Here is a 23019-nt window from a genome sequence, read left to right as displayed (position 1 = left end):
GGGTATTCCGACTTGTTGTAAATAATACCATTGTGGTTTTATTTGGACTTACTGAAAGCTCATGCCTGATTTACCAACTGTCAATCAAATCAACGGCGTGTTGTGTATTTACAGCCTCCGTTCCGAGATGTCGACCAACAACTAGTACAGCCACGTAATCCGTAAAGCTTGAGCGTTTATTAGCACATTTTGCAGTTCGCATAGTAACGAGTCGATCAATATTGTTACGATCTTGCTTTACTCGTCCTTGTTACGTTACTTGCATTACATAGACTCGCATCACTGGATTGCGTAGCACTAGACAAAAACCCGTTCTATAATTTTAATATAAGCGTTTATTTTACATTTACTTATACAACCGTACTGCACACTTAATTACAGAACAACTCCTTCAACTGGTACAATTCTAGGCGTATTCATAACCGACGTGATCTGTTCGAACACTGAAACTAGACAGACTTTGGCCCTTATATTCAATATTCCAGAAAGGCATGCAAAGACTTTGCTAGAGCACTACTTTGCGCTTAGAGTCTATCTATCTATTAACTAATATCCTTACTTAATATTCACCCTACTGGCATATAATTTTGGTGTCCCAGCTAATTGTCATAACTACGATTTAAATTGACGTCGCAGATATTTTTCCCAAAGTGATTTCCGTCACAATATACTCCACAGAAGTGACGAAAGCACACCTCCTTGAGGGCAGCCTTCCGTCGCTTCCGTTGTTAGGTATTGATCAACACCCACTTCAGCACACAGTAATCTCTGCGTTAGCATAACATAGATCCATTTAATTAAAGTGTCATCAACATCATGCCCTCTTGCGGGATCACAGAGTTTTTGGATGAGCGCACAGTTAGACACTCCTTGAATATTCACAAATATCCCCATCACGTACTCAGAATTGAATTCAGAATTGCGTCCTTTAGCTTAGCAACCAAAGAGCTGGTAAGCACGTTGGTTTTCATTTAGTGGGTGCTACCTAAGCGCCTTCTCGCGAATGTGGCGCTCAACCATTTTTTCCAGACATTTCTGTGAAAACGATGTTAAGCTGATATGTCTGAAGTTCTTTGAATTTGAATAGCCATCTTCCCAGGGCTTCGGTATGAACCTAACTCGTTAACCTTCTCCTAAGAGGAAGACACGTATCCCAGAGGAAAAAATCCGCAAAAAATATTTTTTGGGAGTTGCCCCTACTCTTGCCTTTTCATTGGTAACAACGGCTCTTACAGTATCTCAGTACCGTTTGCAATACTTTCGTGCCGAGAGGTTTGCAGAACCTGTAGATTCTCTCCCTCCCGCTTCTGAGGCCTGTTCTCCCCGGTGATGTATTTCAAAGCAAGTCTGTATAGATTCAAGTCTTAAAATTTCCATCGGATTTTCTACAAGAGTTTAACTTGGCCGACTCGTCCTTATTGAGAACTCCACACAGCCTGGAAACCTCCCTTCCACCTTGCAGTTCATCACAGTAAGGTCTAAAGCAGTCCCGTTTTGTTTGAGTCCGAACGTTTACCCAGTCTTTAATCCTATTGGTTTTACAAGCAGAGTTCTGAAGTAATCTGGTTGATTTCCTGGGCTTTTGCAGTTCTCGGTTCCAGTATGGAACAGCTTTACCACTTTCGCCTTGGGAATTAGGACAAGCCTCTTAAAGTACTCTAAAAGTGTTGCCGTAGGACTGAGCGGGCAGGTGTTGTTGATACGCCCTGCAAATTTAATTAAATTTAACGCCTTTAAATGGATCATTGGGAGGATTTTAGTGATCCCGTTGACAAAGATATGATAGTTGACTCTCCATAGAATCCTATCTGGGGGAAGCAGTAGCCGCAGTAGCCGCAGGTGACCAGGTCTTTAAAAACGAATGCCTGTTGCGTTGCGCATCTTGTAGGTGGCACTGGATGGATTGCCTAAAATAGCCACATTGCCACTTGGGATTCGCAGCCGGTAAACCCTGGCGGTATTCCTTGGGTTGGTGCTACGTACATGGGTATAGTGAGCGGTTATGAATGGAGCGAGTTGAGCTATTAGGACCACTACAGAGAACCTTGTGTAAAATTGGAGCGCGCCTGTGGCACGACCGCCGGGGTGTGGTACGATGTCGAGGGCTTCAGGTCGCAGCGCAACTGACAGGTATGGCTTAAGTATGCTAATGGTATGGTAATTGTGAGACGCCACAGTCTCAATGGTTCTATTTCTAGAGTTTGCTAGAAGACGCTAATTTTTCAATAAACACAAAGAAATGGTAAACTAATGATGGAAAGAATAGGACCTCTATGTTTTAAGATAAAATCGAAAATGTAGAAGAAACAACAAATTTTGCAGTTCGCATAGTTGTGAATTGATCAGCCACAGAAGTGGCGAAAGCACACCTCCTTGGGGGCAGTACCTTCGTTTCTTCTGCAGTTAGGTAGCGATCGACACCCACCTCAGCGGACAGTAATCTCTGCGTTAGCATAGCGTGCATTCACTTAATAAAAGCATCATCAGCACTATGCTCTCTGGCGGCAGCACAAAATCTTTGAAAAGGCGCACAGACAAAAGCCCCTTCAATATCCACGAACACCCCCATCGCGTACTCATCATTTAAAGTTGCAACCTCTATCTTTGTGACTAAAGAATCAAGAGCGGGGTCACACGACTTTGTACGCTGATAAGCATGTTGGCTTTTAAGTGGGTGCGACCTGAGTTCGTTTCCACGAATGTGGCGCCCCACCAGCTTCTCCAAACCTTTCAGCAAGAATGAAGTCAAGCTGATCTGTCTGAAGTACTTTGGATTAGAATAGTCATCTTTCCCAAGTTTCGGTATTAAGACTACCTTCATCTTTTACCAAGAAGAAGGTACGTAGTCCGAAGCAAGACATCCTCCAAAAATATTTCTTAGATGTCGCTCTAAGTGCTCTATACCCTCCTTTAGCATTTCCTAGAGGTCGCTCTAAGTGCTCTATACCCTCCTTTATCATTGCTGGATAGATGCCATCCATACCAGGTGCTTTGAAATATTCAAAGGACAGTATGGCAGCTCTCACCTTTTCATGGGTAACAACCGCTTACGCAGTGTTCCAGTTCCGCTTGCAGCATTTGCGTGTTGAAGGGGTTGCAAGAACCGTCAACTCTACCTCTGCTACTTCTCTCACCCGTTCTCCCGGATGGTGTACTTCCAGGAGGGTCTGTACTGAATCCAGTCTGGAGGTCGTGAAAGTACCGTCGGGTTTTCTAAGAGGGTCCAACTTGGCCGACTCATCCTTTTTGAGCACTCTGCACAGCCTTGAAGTCCCTTTCGCCTTCCACTTCCTCACAGTACGTTCTGAAGGAGTCTCGTTTCGAACACCTAACGGGCCTCTTATATTCACGCTGCGAGTTCCTGAATTTTAATCAATCTTCGTTCTTATTAATTTTGCAAGCTCGGTTCAGAAGTCGCCTGGTTCATTTCCTGAGTTTTTGCAGGAACGAACCGTTTTACCGCTTTGGCCTCGGGAAATGGAACAAGCCTCTTCATAGCACTCTAAAAGTGTGCAGTTCAGAGTTTTCAATTCATCTTCCAGCGCCAAAGGAGTCCTTAGTCACCTAGGGAACTGTACTTTATTGCCAAGAAGTTCAATGAACTTAGTTCAATCCGTTTTCCTAGGGTTCCATCTTTGTACTGCAGACTGTTCGCCCGCAAAAGTCAGTGAGACCTCGTCTAGCACTCGCCAATGTGTAATCAACTCTAACAACTTTGAAGTGCAGATTGCTAGGTTAATTACTTTACTTCTTCTTGGCCCCGCGAACGTAGCTGAAGTGGTAAAATCAAGCAGCTACTGCCCCAACAAATATGCTGAGCGTTCGCATCACAACCTATTAAAAGTTCAAGGTCACTTGATTCTGCATACACTACCAGATCCCTTAGTTCTTGCGTCGGCGGGAGGCACAAAGAATCATAGGGTAAGTAGGCAGAGGCAATTATAATGTTTCTCCTCTTACCATTAACCAGGTATTGTAAGTTGACCGCAACAAGGTCTTGGCAACATAATTGTCTCAGCATGGTTGCCTCTAACAATTTTGACATTAGAACGCAGGCTCTTGGTCTGCAGGATCTTCCATCGAAGAAGACCCTGGTCCCCTTCAGTGATCCAATACCACAGACTCTGTTAAAACGAACCCATGGCTCTTGAACCAGAAATATATAAGGACAGTCGTGAAACTTTGACAGCTTTGCCGCCAGTAGATGAAATGTCTACTGCGTTCAGTATGGATCTCACCGGGGTTATCAGCTTGTCCTCACCTTCCACCGAAAGTTCCGCATTCTTCCGGCCGATTTCTGTGGATATCGCCACACTTGGTGGAGTAGCAACGTCCATGTCCTCATTCCCAAGAAACTTCGCCTTCTTTTGCAGTGCCTTCCGTTGTCGTCGGCTAGAAGCCCTCCCAGGTTCACGGAGTCTGGGCTGCATGGATCTGTTTTCACATACCGGCGGTAGGCCAGTTGCGTCCACATTGCCAGCTTTCCTTTCTTCCGTTTTTCCGGGAACAAGCGGAGGAGAAGGTTCTGACAGGCAAGCCTGTAGTTTCTTCTCCTTTGTGGCTGAAATTTTCTTCTGCTGAGCCTTTCTCCCCGTATTTTAGAAGAGTTAGTTAACAGTGTCACCGACCGACCAGTCAGAATTCCAGCTTCTCTCATTAAGGGAGTTGCTGTATTATCCTTTTTGGCAGACCGCGCGGTAGACATCGGGTGTAGGTTTTCCACTGAAGGGTAGAGCCTGTCTTCCACAGATTTCTCCGTGGAGGAACATGAAGTAGGTGAGGCCTCCAAAATCTGTGTCTCAGCCACGACCTGTTTTCTCAGAGTTGCGGATGGATTCGAAGTCTATGACTTTTTAACACTTGGAGAGTGACAACCCTTTGTTTCCATCTTCATGTATTTTAACTTAGTAGTAAACTTCCACAAGCTCCCCCACCACGACAAGGTGGGTTCGAGGGGGAGCTCCTATAGAGTGCTGTAACTCTGAAGCGCTGAAGTGTAACGTTACGGTCTTGAATGAAGTGCTCTAACATACTTCAAGACCCTGATCCAATTAGGTTGTTGCGCCAACGATTATTATTATTTTATGAGATATATAATATAAGGGGGAAGGGTTCACAAGAGAAGCCTACGAAGGAGACAAATAGGAGGACTGATGTAGTACCGAAATAAATTGGTTGCAGCTTCAATGGAACTTACCGTTATCCCCGTTAGCGTCATTATAAACGGATGCTACCAATCTCGAATCCCATCTGAATCTACTTCATTTACTCATCCCCAGACTCTATGTTCTTTTACAGGTACTCGTGTATTGCAAAACAATGGAACTTGATCCTTTTTCAGAACATTTGACTACGCAAGTGGTCTTCAACCAGAATATGTCCGTTTCATCAAATTACTGTTGACAATACCGACTATGACTATACACAAGGGAGACTTTTTAAACTACTCATTATCTGGAACACTATTTGCCCGCAATATCTTTTGAATTGTGAATGCAAAACGAAGTACTTTTGCGCTGTTGATACAAATTGCAGAATTGTCAGTGAAACATTCACGATCGGATATTCGATTATTTATTCAAATATGTAGTACTGTTAGTTAGTTAGTTAGTTTAGTTAACTGGGGGAGCCGCAGCCCCGAGCACTCAGGCCATTATTAGGCCCATTGTACTATCCCCGCAGTTGCCTATTCAATGGCTTCCCGCCTACGGTGTTCGCAGGCTTTAGCGAATCTGAGAACATTCTCCAGAGGCAGAGAGTGTGCAGATTCTTCATTGAAGAAAACCTTACCAAGGTGTCTTCGTCTGAGATCTGAGGATGCCGGGCAGCTGCATAAAAAGTGCAGGGCCGTCTCCTCCTCCTCCTCACATTGGCTGCACACAGCCGAAACCACTACCCCAATCTTTTCCATATGGTAGTTTAAGGGGCAGTGTCCCGTCAAAAGCCCTACTAGGGTTTTCATGTCTGACCTTTTCTATTTATCTAACAATATTAGAATCAATGTAGCAATAAATGCCGAGTGAGATAAATCGTTTGGCAATATCCACATCTTTTTTCTGACAAATTAAAAGAGTTGGATCTCGTGGGCTTATTTTTAACATCGCACCATGTTTCCTAGCTCTGCTATCTCTTAATCAAATTTCCAATTCATCGTGTTATTTCGTTTTCATGCAAAATTATGTGAATAAATTTCGCAGTTAAACCTAGGTCAAAGTCACTGTCAACAATGAAAAAGCCTTTATTCTCCAAGATTTGCAAAACATTCGACCAAGCCATAAATTATCTCCCAACTACGTCCGAAAACTTGTAACGGTCATCAATTTTCTGCTTCTCAAAGGAATGAAAGCCCGGAACGCCCACTAGCGGATTCTATAAATCAACACACAAATATTGTTGCCTCAATTAAAATTCTAATGGCTGTCTAAAGGGTAAGCAATTAAATACTCAATCCACCACCTTCCATACGCACAAACCAGGGCAATACAAATTAATTTCTTACGCTTCCAAGAATTTTCAATTTCAAAGAAAAGCTGTTGCGCTCCGTCAGCAACTTTTCAACAGACTAAACACGAAGTGAAGAAAGGACAACTTGCACCGAACAGACTGGAATCCATCGAACTTCTCAGTGTCTTCACAAAAGACAGAATAGACGAATCCTGGGAATGTTGACGTCGTTATTATTTACGAGTTCAAAAGTAAGATTTATGTTTTTATCGAAATGACTAATTTAAGCGGTTAGCGTGGTGTCTGGTTCGAATATGTTCAGGCAGGTTCAGGACCCGATGACGGCGGCTAGGGGAGAATGAAAGTAGAAAGGGATGCGCTAAATATAAAATAATCCTATTCAAATTAAGGATGGGGTGGAATTTTATCACCTCACCGCGAGCATAACGGTGCCTCATATAAAAGTCGCACGTGAGCTACATACACCGTCAGTTTTCATTATGCATGCTAGCCGTGGGGGTAGTCAATGATTCAAAGATTTTGGAGGGTGAATTCAAGCGAGCTCGTTTTGAGGTTGATATATTTTTAAAGGAAAATTATGGTGGAAAATTCAAGTTGACTTTAAAGTGGTTGAAAGGAATTTTATGATAAATTGTGTCTCCTCTTTCCGTCGTATCAGGTTCAAAATGTAGACCTCGTGTCTTGTCAACTAGTAAAAGTTCTCGAGAAAATTAATTCATATTTAAATCTATTAGTCAGAAAATTGAATCTTGATTACAAGGTCGTCCTTTTGCTGATTCCTCTTTCTAAACTTTCTTTGCCACGGGTTCCGTTAGTTTTGTGAGCTAATCCACTTCGATACCGTGTATTCACAAAAGATGCATTAATCTGGGCGCTATGTAGAATACCGCCATTATATCTCTTTTGACAGCATTACTTAAAGCCATTTATGCACACCAAAAAAGAAGTTTTCCCGTACGGAAATGCTTCCTTTTTAAGATTTTGTGTAAAAACAAATCGGTTTACTGTCCTGATTTTATGAGGTGAAATCTTTAAAAGACACCGATCTGAACATAGCAATATGTTGGAATTTCACCCACCAAAACCAGTTCCGACTCCTCCAGCTTCGTAAAACGCCAACAATTTCCTACATCACGGGGTGGAGTAGCTCACACTGGCAGAGTTTTATATTTTCTATATGCGGCGATGATCACCGCACTTTTCTGGTCTCCTTTGCTTTCGTCTTCCTACTGCCCTCTAAGCTATTGACCTGGTTCGGTAACGAACTAAACGAAAACCGGTAAGTTCGCCATTTCACCAGTAGTTGGGTGTACTGGGAAATATGCATCTCTTATCCTTCGGCGGGCAAACTATTATAAAATAGTTATGTCATGAGGCAAGCCGGGCCCATTCAACTCTGCAGAATTTAGACTCTTATGTGAATTAAAAACGATGCAGATGTTTGTATGTTTGGCTTCTCTTCATTTATATAATGCATTTTAAAGTACCACAAAAGATAAGTGATTGTTAAATTATTGAAAATGTAGCCCCTGAATTCACATACTTCAGGAAGATTCCTATTGGATATGCGTTCGGCTCGGTTATAGCGGTTGGCTTCTTAGTGGGAGCTTCATGGGGGTTGTGGTTACGTTCAAGCGAACAGAGACCTTCGGGTCTCGGCGTGTTGTTGCGTTTCAACACGGGTGGCGTACTCCTTAGTGCGATTGAGATTTTGGTAAGTCATGCATCAACCAGTATGAATGCTGAGCCATGCTCTCAGTATAGACTGGTACTGTCGTAGCTTGCTGCAGCGGGGCTCTGAATCACAGCGATGATACGTTTTAACGCAAAATCTGTGCGACCACGCGAAAATGTATTCCTACATATTGATTGTCGTAAACACTTCAAGCAATGACAGTACGAATCAAGACTGAAGCCCACTAGGTCACATTGTTATTGGACAGGACTCTTCGGACTACAGCACAGGTTGCAAGGATAACCGCTTTTTGCATCTCCATGTATAGTCCAGCGCTTAGATCGAGCGTTTTCAGCGCTTTATGCAAATGTTACGGGACTGATCCCGTCGCCAAAATTCCCACTCGATCTTTTGTAGTTTCCAAGTCTGCTTCCGGATTTTTTCGTGCTGTTTTTCAACAGTGTTCCGGCCCAACGGTACGGCTACATCGATTATGAAGTACGCTCTTTCTTCCTTCAGAAGCAGAACTAGATCAGGTCTGTCAACACTGTGGTCGGTGGCAATAGTGTGATCCCACAGTAGTTTGATCCGATCATTTTCCAAGATTCTCTGCGAAGTGTACTTATAATAAGGATGGTAGGTTGCCACTAAGTTATACTTCAACGCAAGGTTTTGATGGAGAATCTTGCAGACCGAGTTATGACGGCTGGTGTACTCGGTACTGTTCAACATCCTGCATGCAGAGTTATGTGCTGGATGGTCTCCACTTCACAGTTGCATAACCTACAACTGGAGTTGGTGATTGAGGAGTCGTGAAGAATGTACCGTTTATAATTTTCTGTTGGGAGCGAAGCATCCTGAATTGAAGTTAGGAATGCTTCGGTCTCATAGAAAAGTACACCATTAGTCAACCATTTATTGGAGGCTTCGATGTCAATGTCTGACAACAACAAATTTTTTATACGACTTCCTTGAATGGGTTTCTCTTTCCACATGTCGACCTTCTGTTGAACTGAAGTAATATTCGCCATGGGATCCCATTCTCTGCTTTTCAAGTTCAAAGGAGATAATTTATTATCTGCCATGACGGTAGCCTGATGTATTTGGCTAGAGGATTATTTCTTGAAGAAAAACTCTAGAGGAGAACGCACTTGATTATAGTGCAATGTTTTCAAATGAAGTAACCTCGCCCCCTCCCCCTCCTCCCTGATGACGTAGGATAATGATCTTCAATTTTTCGGCAGCTCTATTGTGCATTTTGTTGTTTGCAAGAACTACCCTTACCCGTTTATTGACAGATTCTAAATCCGTATTCCTCCACTATATCACACCGAAAGTATATAGAAGGACGGGAATCGCGAAGGTGTTGATCGCCGTGATTTTATTTTCCTGGAACAGCTCAGTTTTCAGGACAAGATCCAGACGCCGTTCAAATTCCCCCAGCAACTTTGATTTAATTATTGCTAGAGCAGGTGTTGTTGCTTGCAATATGCCGAGGTGTTTGTACACGTCGTCCGAATTCATACCCTCAATTGGGATGTTATTTTGGCTGCATGCTTCGTTGTCGGTGTGTATTCAATGTCAACATACATTAAATGGCTTAATGTACATTTCGACAATATGCCATGTTTGATTTGGAACCCATATTTGCTTTCATGCAGAAGATGGGATAGTGGATTCAAAGCCAAATAAAACCACAGTGGGCTTAGAGAGTCGCCTTAGAAAATGCCACGCCTGATTGGTATCTCTCCTGGTGTTTGTGAGGATACCAATAGCTTCGTGCTCCAAGTTTTCATCACTTTTCTTAGGAGAAGAACCACATTTGGGTTGATTTTGTACAAGTGTAACATTTGTAGTAACTACGAATGTGATATGGACTCAAAGGCTGATTTATAATCGATGTAGGCTGGCGAGATATTTCGTTTTTGATGGACAGCCTGCTTTACAGTGACGATTACTTCTTTACAGTATCGAGAGCCTTTTGCGCATCGTTTTTGCTTCTCAGCTATCAATTTATGAATATCAAGATGTTTTGAGATGTTCGCGCACAGAACTGAAGTGAAGTTCTTGTAGATGGTAGGAAGACATGTAATTGGTCGACATTTTGAAGGGCAAGAGACACCCTGTTCCTTGGGGATGAGAAAAGTTACCCCCTTGGTGAAACATTTTGGAACTAATTCAGGATCGGCAATCATCTGATTAAATTGATTTGTCAATATCCTGTGAATGCTCTTGAACCACTTCAGCCAGAAGTTGTGAATTTTGTCAACTCCTGGCGCCTTCCAATTGCCTGCCTTTTCATCATTCTATAATATGTCGAGTTCAGGTACGTCAGGCATGGTCATTTTAGGGAGGGCTTCGCATGAACGCATAAAGTGTGGGAGCCACGCCGCTTCTAAATTGCAACGGCTGGATTCGCTGCAAACACTTCTCCAGAAGTCTTCTGCCTGATCCAGATCGAGGTTACTTTCCCTATCTGAGTTAGTGAGATTTTGGTAAAATCCCTGTTGGTTCTGGAAGAACGAGGTATTGTCTGTCCTTCGCTGAAAGCTTTTTTGATACCTACGGATGCGATTTGAGCATACCGCAAGTTTCTGTTTCATCACCTCGAGGATTTCTTCGATTGGCATATCATTGGACAGATGGTAGTTTCCAATGTTCCAATGTTCGCAACGCATCTGTGCACTCTTGGTGATGGATTTCCAATGAGTGCTTGCGTGACACGACCAATCTCCGTTCTCAACTTTTCGACTCTTTTATTGAATCGAAATACTCAGAACGGTAAAGTTCTCCTACGCATACCTCCATTATTCGCTCCAAGATGCTGAGTATGGAGACGAATAACCGTGGCAGCTACAACGTAGGCCAGGCTGTGAACCTCTGTAGCAGTCAGCTCGCTAGTCAAACGATCAGCCAAAATTCTATCAACGGAAGCAATGATTTTAGTAGTTGCCGAAGTAAACTTCAGTTTTGGTATGTTTGGCTTAGCATCTTGGAGAATCTCAGCATATTCTGTGAATGCGACCTGGAATGCGGTCAAAGCCTCTTATGAATTGGGTCGACATTCCCAATCACTAAACTTCTCCTGATTACTGTGTTCATGGAGTGCCTTATAGGTGGAGTATTCGTGTTACTCCTTTGTTCAATGCGGTAAGTGATTCCAGATCGAGCTCAAGTGAAACTATGATGTAATCAATAAATTATAGTTATATATATTTAATAATTTCTTGATAATTTTGATAACTATCTTTTTTTGTTAAATTACAGTTATATTACATAATTAATAAATTTGATTATTCTTATTTCATCCGACGGCTGGCAGAAGATTCCTCAATATTCCTATTTTTTTTTTACGTCACTCTGCCACCTACTTATCGAGAGCGCTCTCCACTCCTGTGGCGAGTTCTAAAAAATGTGCGGAGAGCACCGGTGGTGTCATTTGACTGCTCACATTCGCAACATTCGAAATAAATTTCGAACGCCGCGAATCCTGCCACGCCATAAAACTTATTTTTCACTATCACCCAGTATTGATTGTCGACGTTCTGCTCCGGAACATGATTTAGTTCCGGGAAGCGGGTTATGAACGCGTCATGGAGTCGGTGTCTGTACCCTGATGGATTGCGTTCAAAATCCGTGACACGGTAATAGGCGCGGACGATAAATTCGTTGACTTGGTTCGTGCAAACCATATGGAAAGAATACTTCATCACTGTTCTTAAACCTATCCCATCCGGTTAGGTTCCTACTCTGGTGGATGAAATGACCAGTTAGTATGACATGCGGACGAAGACTGCCCCCCAAGCAGAAGAGAATTCATCTCGTCTATCAATGTACTGAGACGGAATAAAGTCGCTGCGTTGGATCCTCTGCAGAATAATTTATCGCTACACTTGTAGTTATTGTAAATCTATTCCTACCACTAGTATGGAAGGCCTCACCTTCCCCAGAGAGTTATAGAATGGAATGATCATCAAGATTATAAATAACAGCACTCATTTTGAGCTTGATATTTGAAGGGGTATCTGTATGCTTCCTGCTTCGTTTCGAATGTCACAACTGGACAGGTGTATGCGTGCTCTCTGTCGTCGCAAACATAATAGCTTAAATAATCCTGAAATGTATTAAAGAACAACACGAAAGCTTGGTGAACAAAGAGCAGAGTGGTTTCCGCTTCGGATCCTCCTGTATAAAGCATATCAATATACTTCTAATACTGATGAACAATTTTGGGACAGTGTGCGGAGTTTAGGTCTTCGCTTTACCTGCTCGTAATTCATTTCAAGAACGTTTTCGACAGCGTGAACAGAGAGAGTATCTGGCGCGCTCTAAGCAAGAGAGGCATTCCGAAAAATTAATAGCTCTTATCAGAACGACATATGATGGTTCAAAATATCACGTGCTACACCGAGGCGAAAAGGTCGAAAGCGGAGCCCTCCAGGATATTATTTCTTCTTGTTATCGGTGACGTTCTTCATACTGCCTTGCCCGGATGACGTGGAGGAATTTAGTGGATTACAAAATCTTACCTCAAACACTTCGACCACGTTGATGATATCTGTTTGCTATTTGACCACGTCATAGATCTTGGCCAAATGGCTTTTGATTTGGGAAGAGAGGCAAGTAGAGTTGGACTGAAGATAAATACCAACACAACCAAGGTTCTTAGTTGGATAGGCGAGGCTGTTGATCACTTTGTTATTCTTGGAAGCGTGATTGCTGCCAACTTTGGAACCGATTTGGATGTTATCCGACGTATTAACAGGGCCAGATTCGTTTTTGCTGCCTTGAGTAAAATCTAGAAATGCAGATATTTCAACACCAAAGTCAAGTTGAGACTCTTATTTTCTGGTGTTCTTTTTTGTTGCTATATCGGAGTACCACAATGAAAGTGACCCCCGCCGTCAGCCTTCGTCAACACCTGTCTGCGTCTTATCATCTAAGTTGCTGGGCTGATCCTATTTCGTATAAAGAACTTGGTCGGCGCACAGGTCGGACACCTGTAGTGTAGTCGGAAGGCGGAAGTGATAATGGGTAGGGTACACATTAGGGAGGGACAACAATTTCATTGCAAACTACGCCATGCAGTGGAAAGCACTCTCCCAAATTGTCCGGCGAGTGCGTCACCTTAAGAGCACTTGGCGCCGAACATTGGGGAAGGAGTGCAGTTGTCTTAGGAAGGCGTGGGGGAAATGGCACCACCAAGGGTAAATGGCAACCATATATTTGACTTCCGTGAACATTTAGCTTATACTGACGAAATATACTGTAACGTATTAAAATATTAAGAGTCCAAGTGTATAGAAAGTGGGATTTTGACTGTTCTAGTTTTACCTGAAAACCCCTTCCGCAGGAAATTAATGCGTGCGTCCCCTGAAGTTCCTGCATTCGAAATCTCGTTATTTTTAAACTTCGTCTTTTGATTCTATCTAATAATAAGGTGCTTGTGCGATGTAAAGACAGCTGGGTTTGTATTTTCCTTTATAGTTTAATTTCGATTTCAGCATCACAGTGAGTTGACATATGAGTTTCTGCAGGGAAAGTACCTGACTGAAGAAATAAGTTGTGAACAAGCTAGCCTATTTCTGGAGTAACTACCCAAGAAGTGTTTTGCGTTGTGCTGAAAAATGCCTTAAATTCCTCATTCTTTTTGTTTCTTATACGTCTGTCGGCAGCCTCTGTGGCCTAGCCTATCAGAGGTTTACGTTCTTCCCATCTTTGCTACAATATCTAGCTTTTGGAAGGCATACATTGAGGCCAAATTAAATTTAGTAATTAATAATAAAGTATTGATATAACTCTCTAACTAACTCTGGTAATTTTTCTTTCCAATTTCAGAGTCAACCGCCAGGATGGTGTAGCTGATGATTCAATAGGCCCTACAAATGCCCGACATAAAATAGTTGTGATGGGTTCGGCGAAAGTAGGGAAGACATCAATTATCACCCAATTCCTCTATAGTAGATTTTCCCCGAAATACAAAAGGACTGTAGAAGAAATGCATCAGGGAAATTTTTCGATATCTGGAGTAAATTTAACACTGGACATTTTAGATACATCCGGAGCATATGAGGTGAGTTTTTGCAAATTATGTTGTATTCTCAGCATTTTTATTACTTCCTGGTATTCTTAAGACATTTCCCTTATTAGTGATGCTGGAATCAACCACTAAGCAGTCACACTGTTTTTATCTCACAATATCTTGTTTAAAGTTGTGCTTGGTTAGACACATATTAGAAGATTTATCTAGATTTATAAGTTCCTTGCCGGTTAATGCAAGAAATCTTAATATTTCTGCTTTGGCGAGAGGAATTGTTTATGTTTACCTCTCGATATTAGGAAATATTTCTTTTAAGTTCATACTTAATTTAAAAGAAAAGGTTATATATTTTTCGAAATCCTCACGGAAAAATCTCAGAAATAGCAACTTGTAGTTCTAGTGCAAGAATTCTCAACAGTGAGCCATATTGGTAAGCAAATCAGTTAAAAGTACTTCCACTGGAATCGGTATTGGAGACATCAAAAAAGAGAAGAAGTGGTCAAAAAGCATCTATTGAAGTACACATTTCAGCTAAAGTTAAAGTACACTGCCTCCTTTGATATTTCTTAATTATCTAAGGATACCGCATCATCTCAAGTGAGGCAAGCTTTTATAAAATTTAGCCTAAAAGGTTATACATTTGTGACGAAAAAGGACCCCATTGTACATGACGTTCCACAGGTCGGGATTCAATATTGAGGCCTGTAGTACTCCTACTGACGCGGTGTACTGCTTTGGCCTGTCATCAGTTTCATACAAAATTGACCTTTCCGCGAAGTGACTTTCGAGGAGGGGACACTGGTTTCAGCCAATGATCTTTTTATCCACTCCTAACTGAATTGAACGCATTTTTGACGTCCAACGTTACCAGGGCATAACATTTATTAGAGGAGATCGCGTCCCGAAACAACTTCAAAACACGTTTATGGCGTCAATTGTTGAATAAGCTTGACAAAAACTAAACTGTCGATCTGGTATCCCATCAGTCTATTTTATGATAGGGAGAAGTCTATTGTAAATGACGCTTTCTAGAATTTCTGGTCGTAACAGCTAGTTTAAAAGCTCTATTGGGCACAGCTTTAGTATCATCGATTCTCTGGCAAATCTCTACAAGTTCCTCGTCAGTTACATCCAACGCTGGCTTATATTTTTTGGTCTGCCTCCTTGAAGCATTTTTGCTTTCTGGTGCTTAAGCCTACCTCGAACGTTTGCACATTCATCCGATTTCTCATCGTAGCCTAGTCTTCTTCTATATTTATATCTTTGCTCCGCCAATAGTTTGACTGCCTATTTGTGCAAACTCGCCGCGTCGGCATGGCAGCGTCGTATGCTCTAATTATGCGTGTCATAATTTGTTCTACCGAGATTCTAGTTTCCCAATAGCATCCTCTTCAACTTTTTCAGGGATCAGGGATTACCAACTCCGCGGGAACGCATATCGCATGGCCCATTTTCGATCCGAACGAGAATTGTCTGGTGGTTGCTTTCAGTATAGTGCTTACTGACCATCCTCCTCGCCAGTGTGGTACTCGCATATGTCAAATCGACCATTGATTCCGAACCTATCCCACGCAAAGTTGATACCTATTTGGTATTCGCAAGCACTAAGTCTATCACCGCGAAAACCTCGCGAAAAATATGGCCTTTGGTATTAGTAGTTCGACTTCCCCACTCCAGAGCGCACGCTTTGAAATCTCCCTCTATGATTTTGGTATTTCGATTTTTTTGCACCCGAGACCGAGACCTAACATACCTCTATATTGGTAGATATCAGCTATTTTTCCGTGACATATTAAACTTCTGAAAAATCCATCACTTCTTGGCTGGCTTAATTTTCACACGCTCATTTTGCCGCCTTGCCAAGCTCGCTGATTACAGCCGCCTTGGTTCCCTTCTCTTAGATGATCTGCGAGAGTAGGGCTGACTTTGCTTTGCAGTGTTCCTAAATACTGGGCACCTGTCGCTACTTGTGACGTGCCGACAGTCGACGCCCTTTTCCCCTTGCAAAGCGTACATTCAAGGTCAACCTTGCATTTTCTGAATATATGTCGTTTGTCCCACCAGAGTCACCAGTGCATTTCACCGCTATATGGCCAAATTCAAGAGATCTGAAGCAGCTTTTGAGGGACACTTGTTTTCCATATCAACAAACGACTGAACCTATTTTCACTTTACTAGCCACCAGCAATTTGAGCGCTTGTGTGCCTACATATATCTTCCTTAAGTTCTCTGATTGCAGACTCTTGGAAACCGCGGCCTTGCAGACGTTCTCCTTCGTGGCGACTTCATCAATGTCATTATAATATTTCACCATCTCCAGTTGTTCGGCCCGTACTTGTGCCTCTACGCCTAAGGACTTCTCCAACTTGTCGAGGAAATTTTCAGCTATTTTGCCCGGAGACTTTTTAAGCTCTCAGATCTATTTTTTTGGGAAGCTCTGATTCGGCTGCCGCTGCCTCCAAGATCCATTAGCTTTGGATAGGATTTGACCTTCCGGGAAATATCGGCGTATGTCGTATCACCTCTTTTAGAGATAATATTCTTTCGTGTGTCACTCTTTTCTTTCCGCCAACCCTGGTTCATGCTTCACCGGTTCCTTTTTGGGGCTTTATTTCTCTTGGGTCTATTGACGACGGCGCCGTTGTATCCACTTTGTTGATATTCCCTTTTTCTGATGAGAGACCTTTTTGTCTTTTCTCAGGCACCAAGGATTTAAAAAAATCATTCGCTCCCTATCTACTCCTCTTTTCACAGCTTTTTGTAGTTTATCGCCCTTTGGATATTGCGAGGGCATTACGTGTGTTGCCTAAGTGACGTTTGCATTTTTCGAGGCATTTTTATAGTGTTTAGCCCTGTTTTACAGAAAAGGATGAATCCTGGTTCATATTGTGTTTGTTCTTTATTTATTTGGACAGTTCCATTATTTTCCATTCGAGTAGGGCATGCAATGCAAACACAAACCACGCAGAGAAAGGGTGCTTCTCCCTATGTGCATTTTCGTATTTATTAGCCTTCCGGGAGAGCTCTGATTTCCATTTTCCAACGACGTTGACTTCCAGGAAGATTACCCGATCGTCGAGCTTCTCTTTAACGGGTCAAGGACTAGCTCCTGCGATATCTCCCGACCAGGTGTAGTTACGCTAGTATGAAATCCCTCTTTTTCCAGGCTACTTATAGTATTTGATGCAACGGTGTCTAAATAACTCGCCATCGAAGCATTGCAATCGAGGAATATCGACGGCCAGGAGCCTGCTTGCCCACTACCAAAAGTTGCCGGTACTGGGGTTCGGAAGCCCTGCACCGTAAGTTTTACTATCCTTTCTTCCCTGATATTGGTTTCTTGTACTGAGTGTCCTTCGCATAGCCGTTTTTGTCTACGGGCCTACCCGATATCCACATAAACATATCCATGCCTGCACACTTCAAAATTCGTATAAGTGCATGTTTATATGCACCCCCCGAGGATTCCCTTATCTGCATGAAGGGACGCGCTTGATGAGAGATCTGCCAACCCTGCGTAGTTTCTACCTGTCTGTCAGTTACACGCACTGTCAGGAACGACCGTATCGACTGGCAGGAAATTTGGTGGACAGGTGGGCACTGTCTAAATTGCTGCGCGTTGAGTTCATGTGCGTAAAAGATGGGTGCAAACTATTTTTTCACTGAATATTACCATTTGGGGTATTAAATGAAAAGTCTCAATTAATATTTTTCGAAGCACATATTAGTTCTCACATAGGTGGGCGGTTCATAATAGGCAAATTACTTCAAAGACAAACATTTAAGAAAAATATCCAGGAAAGTTTGGTGGGGCAGTGCAGAGACGCGCTGAGCCGTCTGGGCGGCACGCTCAAGGTCACTCTCTTCTGGGTTCCCGACCATAGAAACATAGAGGGGAATGAGCGGGCTGATGGATTGGCCAGACGAGGCTCTACTCTTGGCAATCCATCGGCGAATTCAGTCGGTGTTCCGCTGGTGACTGTCGGGAGCCGAGTTTATTCGCACTACCTAGCAGCCGCAGGCCTAAGATAGCGAACGTTTACGAGCTGTGCCAAATCAAGGAAAATTTGGCTCGCTTATAACATAGTCCGATCACGAGAGCTCCTGTGCCAGACGCGTGCAAATGCATTCAAGATTACGGCGGTCTGCATGGGGCACTGGCCCATAGGGGACCATGCGGCTAGACTCAGCATGCCTTGCGATTCGCATTGCCGAAGCTGCGGAGAAGGAAGAGAAACCCTCATGCACTTTCTCTGGCATTGCCCAGGTCTGGCTGGAGTCAGGCTGCGGACACCGGGTAAACCATATTTTGGGGACCTCAGCGAGATTTCTAGCTGCAGAGTGGGAGAACTGCTTACTTTCTAGAATGCTACTGACTGGCTCTGAAGATTCGAGCCGACTAGACTCTGCCTCCCTGCACCCATAAGTACAGTCACGGTTTTAGGAGTTTGTGGCATCAAAACGGCGCGCTAAAGCGTTAATTGGGCTCCTCGGAGCGGCCACTAATACCTACCTACCGTACCCTACCTATCTTGGTGGAAATCTGGTTATTGTGAACAAAGTTAATAGTAGGTGAAAACTGCCCGAATATCAGATAATTTATGAACTGAATAGGACGCCTTCGTTTCTGAAATTCCTCATCTAAAATCCTTCTTTGCAGCAGAAACTCGAATTTGTATAATAGATAGAAATTCACAATTGTTGGCTAGAAGTTTAAAGATTTAGGAAAACATGTTGGTAGTCAAGCCAGGACTACATCAGCAGTTTAAGCAGTCAAATCAAAATTATCGTTCGATGGGTAGGTAGATTTAGGGACTCAAAAAACATAGAATGAGTTGCTGAACTGCTAGGTTAGCATAGATTAATAATAGCCTGTTAAGCCAACAAAGAACGGACCTTACCGAAATCATTCTAATGGATGTGAAGTTAGGTAGCCAAATGTGATATAGATATCTTCTACATATGTGTAATATGTAGACAAAACGCGAGAATCTTGAAGTCAGATATTTTGGACGGTCGTAGAGCGGTAATGATATGCGTTGACCACTTGGAGGAGAGCAAGTTTTTGAAATCCTGGGTTGTAGCTTTTAATGACGCTGCTGCGCCTTATCTTAAATCAGTTCATCTTCTCATTACCTGCAGTATACCATTATTACTACTAAACAAAAAATAAAATTCCCGAAACTTCATCTCATTAAATGTTATTGCCAGCCTGAGACATATCCACCTTATATTCGTCTACTCGAGAGTAGCAAAATGTAAATGAGATAAATTGTCCATAAAATAACACATTATATTCTTTTTTATGAAAAGCCCGCAAGGCGACGAACTTCGTTGTAGATTTCTTTGTCATTTCCCTTTCGACAACTTGGTATCCATTTTCGGTCATTGTTTCTGCTTGCCCGGGGACAGATTTGTTTATACGAGTAAGTTTCAAAAATATAAATTTTCTCAAAAGTCTGGCGAAATGAGAAGAAGTCCACATTGAATTAAATTATTTTCACTGAGAGATAAGAAAATCAGATACTTCTCCCATAAAGGAGAGGATATTGTTGAGGTGCTCCCTCAGCCTCTATTTTTATTTGAAACAGGACATTTAGGGATGGGTCTCCACATCTTTAGACTGTTTGCAGACTGTCTGTGGAGTTGAGAGCAAGCTTTTTCCATAGTTTTTAGGTTTTAATGCTTTTCACTTAAATCATCCCCCTGGCAAAACAATTGTAAAAAGCATCGCTTGGAGATCGAGAAGTTGAGAATGTTTATGATATTTTTCTCCCAGGAATATAAGACCACGTAGTTTGAATAGCCCCTACCGTGAAAAGGTATCGCGACTGTCTTGTTCAAATAAAATAATGAAACAATGTTTGCCTGTGGTTGACGAGTAAGTTGTCGAAGCACTTGAGAAAATTACATTTGTGACAAAATGAATTACTGTTTGTCATGGTTATTTCAAATGAAATGAAAATTTGACAAACTCAAATATTTGTGGCGAAGCCGCAGGCAGCTCAAAGGTTAAGAAAATATCATGGCACCCACCTTTGATTAATTCTTATAATAAATGGTTTAATTAGGCTTGAAGTGATACAAGTGTATCGTCACATAGAAAGGCATGCAAGTTCGCCTGAAAACCCCCTTGTTTTGTTTAATGAAGCCGTACTCCCACCAGGCATTTTCGTGTGTTTGGTATGTTCACTCATGGCTATCTACTCACAAATACACCCCTCAAATCCCTACTTGTTATCTAGATATCCAGGAGTAATAAAGCGAATGGTTTGAAACATTGTCACCGACTATAAATAGCATCGAAAATCATTCCAACTGACCGACGAATGACCTAATTTTTGTCACAGTCGGTGCTCGCTTTTCCCATGAGTTTCCCTGGAGCATGTCATAAACCTGACCTTGCTCCCCCGCATCTATACTCGATATCCTGAGAGTGAATGCGTTTCCCATTCATGTCCTTATAATCTTCCTGTTCAAATCCATATACATATAACACGTCCTGCATTCATCCCCAAGGGCGACCCATAATGGTAGGCCACAGTACAATATGAACTTGTTGAACTGAGAACCCCAACGGCGTTGAAAGTGCGCGGACTCAAGTTGATGTTGTAATTAAAGATCGAAATTGAATGGAATTTCTCTGGAATGAAGTTGGCTTAATAGACAATTCCCTTTACGGCCACCATTCAGCTCTCATCCCTGACCCCGCTGTCTTGATGGAAGATGAGAGAAGAGTTGCAATCGGCACATTGTCCTTCCGAGTCTTCTGCACTGGCAAAACGATGAGACGTGCGATGCAGCAGGACTTTACGGTAGTTCCTTGTTTCTGTTGCTAAGTGGACAGAGGCGGGAGTTAACTTTCAAAGGTTTCTTGATGCTGAGTTTTAATTTAGTTTAAAATATTAAAGAGAAAATTGTTTTCATTTTCTTTTCTGGTGTGATAAGGATGCATGTACAGAAATGGGGAAAAAGTTGAGCGGCAGAAGCTAATATGATTAGGATATTCATATTCTGGGAATATTTAGCACTTTGAATTAATTCTTTCAACGGACGGGATTTGTGGATTGACAATATAATGGTGCCAGTCTCGTTAGAAAACTGCTGTTGATACAAAATCTTCATTAGAATAATCGGATTTTCTCTATCTGTAAGAATCTTAGGAAATAGTGCCAGGGAATATTGCTTTCATTAAAGACCAATGAGCTGGGACAGAAATTTATGAGAATGTTGGATGAAGATTGTTGATGGAGCGAAGTCGAATAATCAGACGAAGCTGACTATCTTAGATTTACGGATAACTCCAGAGAATAGCCTGAAGTTCCCTTCAAAGCTATAATAGAAGACATTCATTATTTTGGCGAAGAAAGGGGGCTATCCAGACTCTAGGTTTGCCATTCAAATGATTGTTAGTGCATGGAATACTAGTTTTAGTTAGGTCTAGAAAGTAGGCAGACCCGTAGTTCCGAGCATTTAACCCTCATATGTTAGGCCTGCTGTATTGTCCTTTTACATTTGTTCAGGCGATCTAATGTATGAGCTTCTTGCAGGAATGAATGTATAACCTTAGTACGTCAATCTTTGCGACCTCACTGGTTAAACTAGGGCTGACTAACCCCCAAAATTCGGCATTGGTTTCATCGTTGTGTAGTCAGATTTTTGACGTAGCTATGGTTATCTTTCAATAACATATTAATGAGAAACATCCTAGCTCCCTCTGTAGACTCACCCTGAATTTCTTCTCTGTGTCCTGTTAATGTATGCAATATCAAGTTGTTTTGAACTCTTAACAGGTCGTGATGCCAACGCTTGACATATTTATTGTGGAAGCCACAAACGCAATCCTAGAGGAAAGAGGCTATTTGACTTCGTCATTTCAATACGACCGTATTACAGCGAAAGTATGGTGTGCCTCAACGGTTGTCGGTTCGAGGAGAAGCGAAGTAATTTTCCAAACAGTCACACACATAGATCACTACTCAAATTTTCTGTTACCCGGTTGTTTCTGGATCAGTGTTCCGTTAAAAACCTTACCAGAGATTTCATGCCCTCTTTCTTAAGGGATAATAAAAATATTTTAACCTCCAGCCTGGAATTATAATTTCCTCATTTGGCTACGTGAGCACTAGTTACTTCACCCTTCAGGGCAGGCTTGATACCAGCGATATTTGAGCACCCTGGCACCTACATCACCTACATTTTATTCAGCCGGATAATATTCAGCAGCAAGTGGTGGCAACTCCACATCAACTGGATTGATATGGTGATGGTATTTAGTTGATGGTAAATGAACTCACTTTCTTCAAAGTGGTCAGGCGAGAGGTCATCGACATCACGGTGGCATCTCCTGACATTGCGGCTCTGATCGGAGAGTGGAGAGTATCAAACGATATCACACTCTCGGATCACAGACGCATTGATTTTGTTATTGGCATGGATCCACCTCCACCCACTCCATTTCGGAATCCGAGGAAGACAGATTGGGTAATGTATCAAACAGAATTGAGCGCCCGAGTTACGATCCCTGGGGAAACGCATTAAATCCATTGCTGGAATCGAGAAGACAACCCAGATGATCACAACTAGCATGAGAGAAGTTTTCGAAGAAAGCTGTCCACTCAAGATGCCAAAGAAGGGCAAAACACCATGGTGGAACTCGGATTTGGTAAAACAGAGGAGAACGACAAGGATGCTCCTTAATCGTGCTCTGAAGAGTGAATCAAGCACTAGCTGGAATCGCTATAAAGAGGCACAGAAGGCTCTAAACATAAGATCGGCTAAACGATCATCTTGGAGACGCTTTTGCGAAGAGACTAACTCTCTTGAGGCAACCTCAAAG

General features: G+C 42.4%; 1 protein-coding gene across 1 annotated transcript in view; it reads left to right on the top strand.

The window, feature by feature from the left end:
• The window catches only part of LOC119649303 (ras-related protein Rap-2b), a 119983-nt gene that overhangs the window by 8009 nt on the left and 88955 nt on the right, over positions 1 to 23019 (top strand). The window contains exon 2 of the mRNA XM_038051400.1: positions 13979 to 14213. Coding sequence (XP_037907328.1) covers positions 13979 to 14213 — 235 coding nt within the window. The remainder of the gene's footprint in view (positions 1 to 13978; positions 14214 to 23019) is intronic.

The sequence above is a fragment of the Hermetia illucens genome, chromosome 2 (genome assembly GCF_905115235.1).
Source record: "Hermetia illucens chromosome 2, iHerIll2.2.curated.20191125, whole genome shotgun sequence".
Taxonomy (NCBI): domain Eukaryota; kingdom Metazoa; phylum Arthropoda; class Insecta; order Diptera; family Stratiomyidae; genus Hermetia; species Hermetia illucens.
Note: the sequence above shows the minus strand (reverse complement) of the source record. Positions and strands in the feature narration are given on the sequence as shown.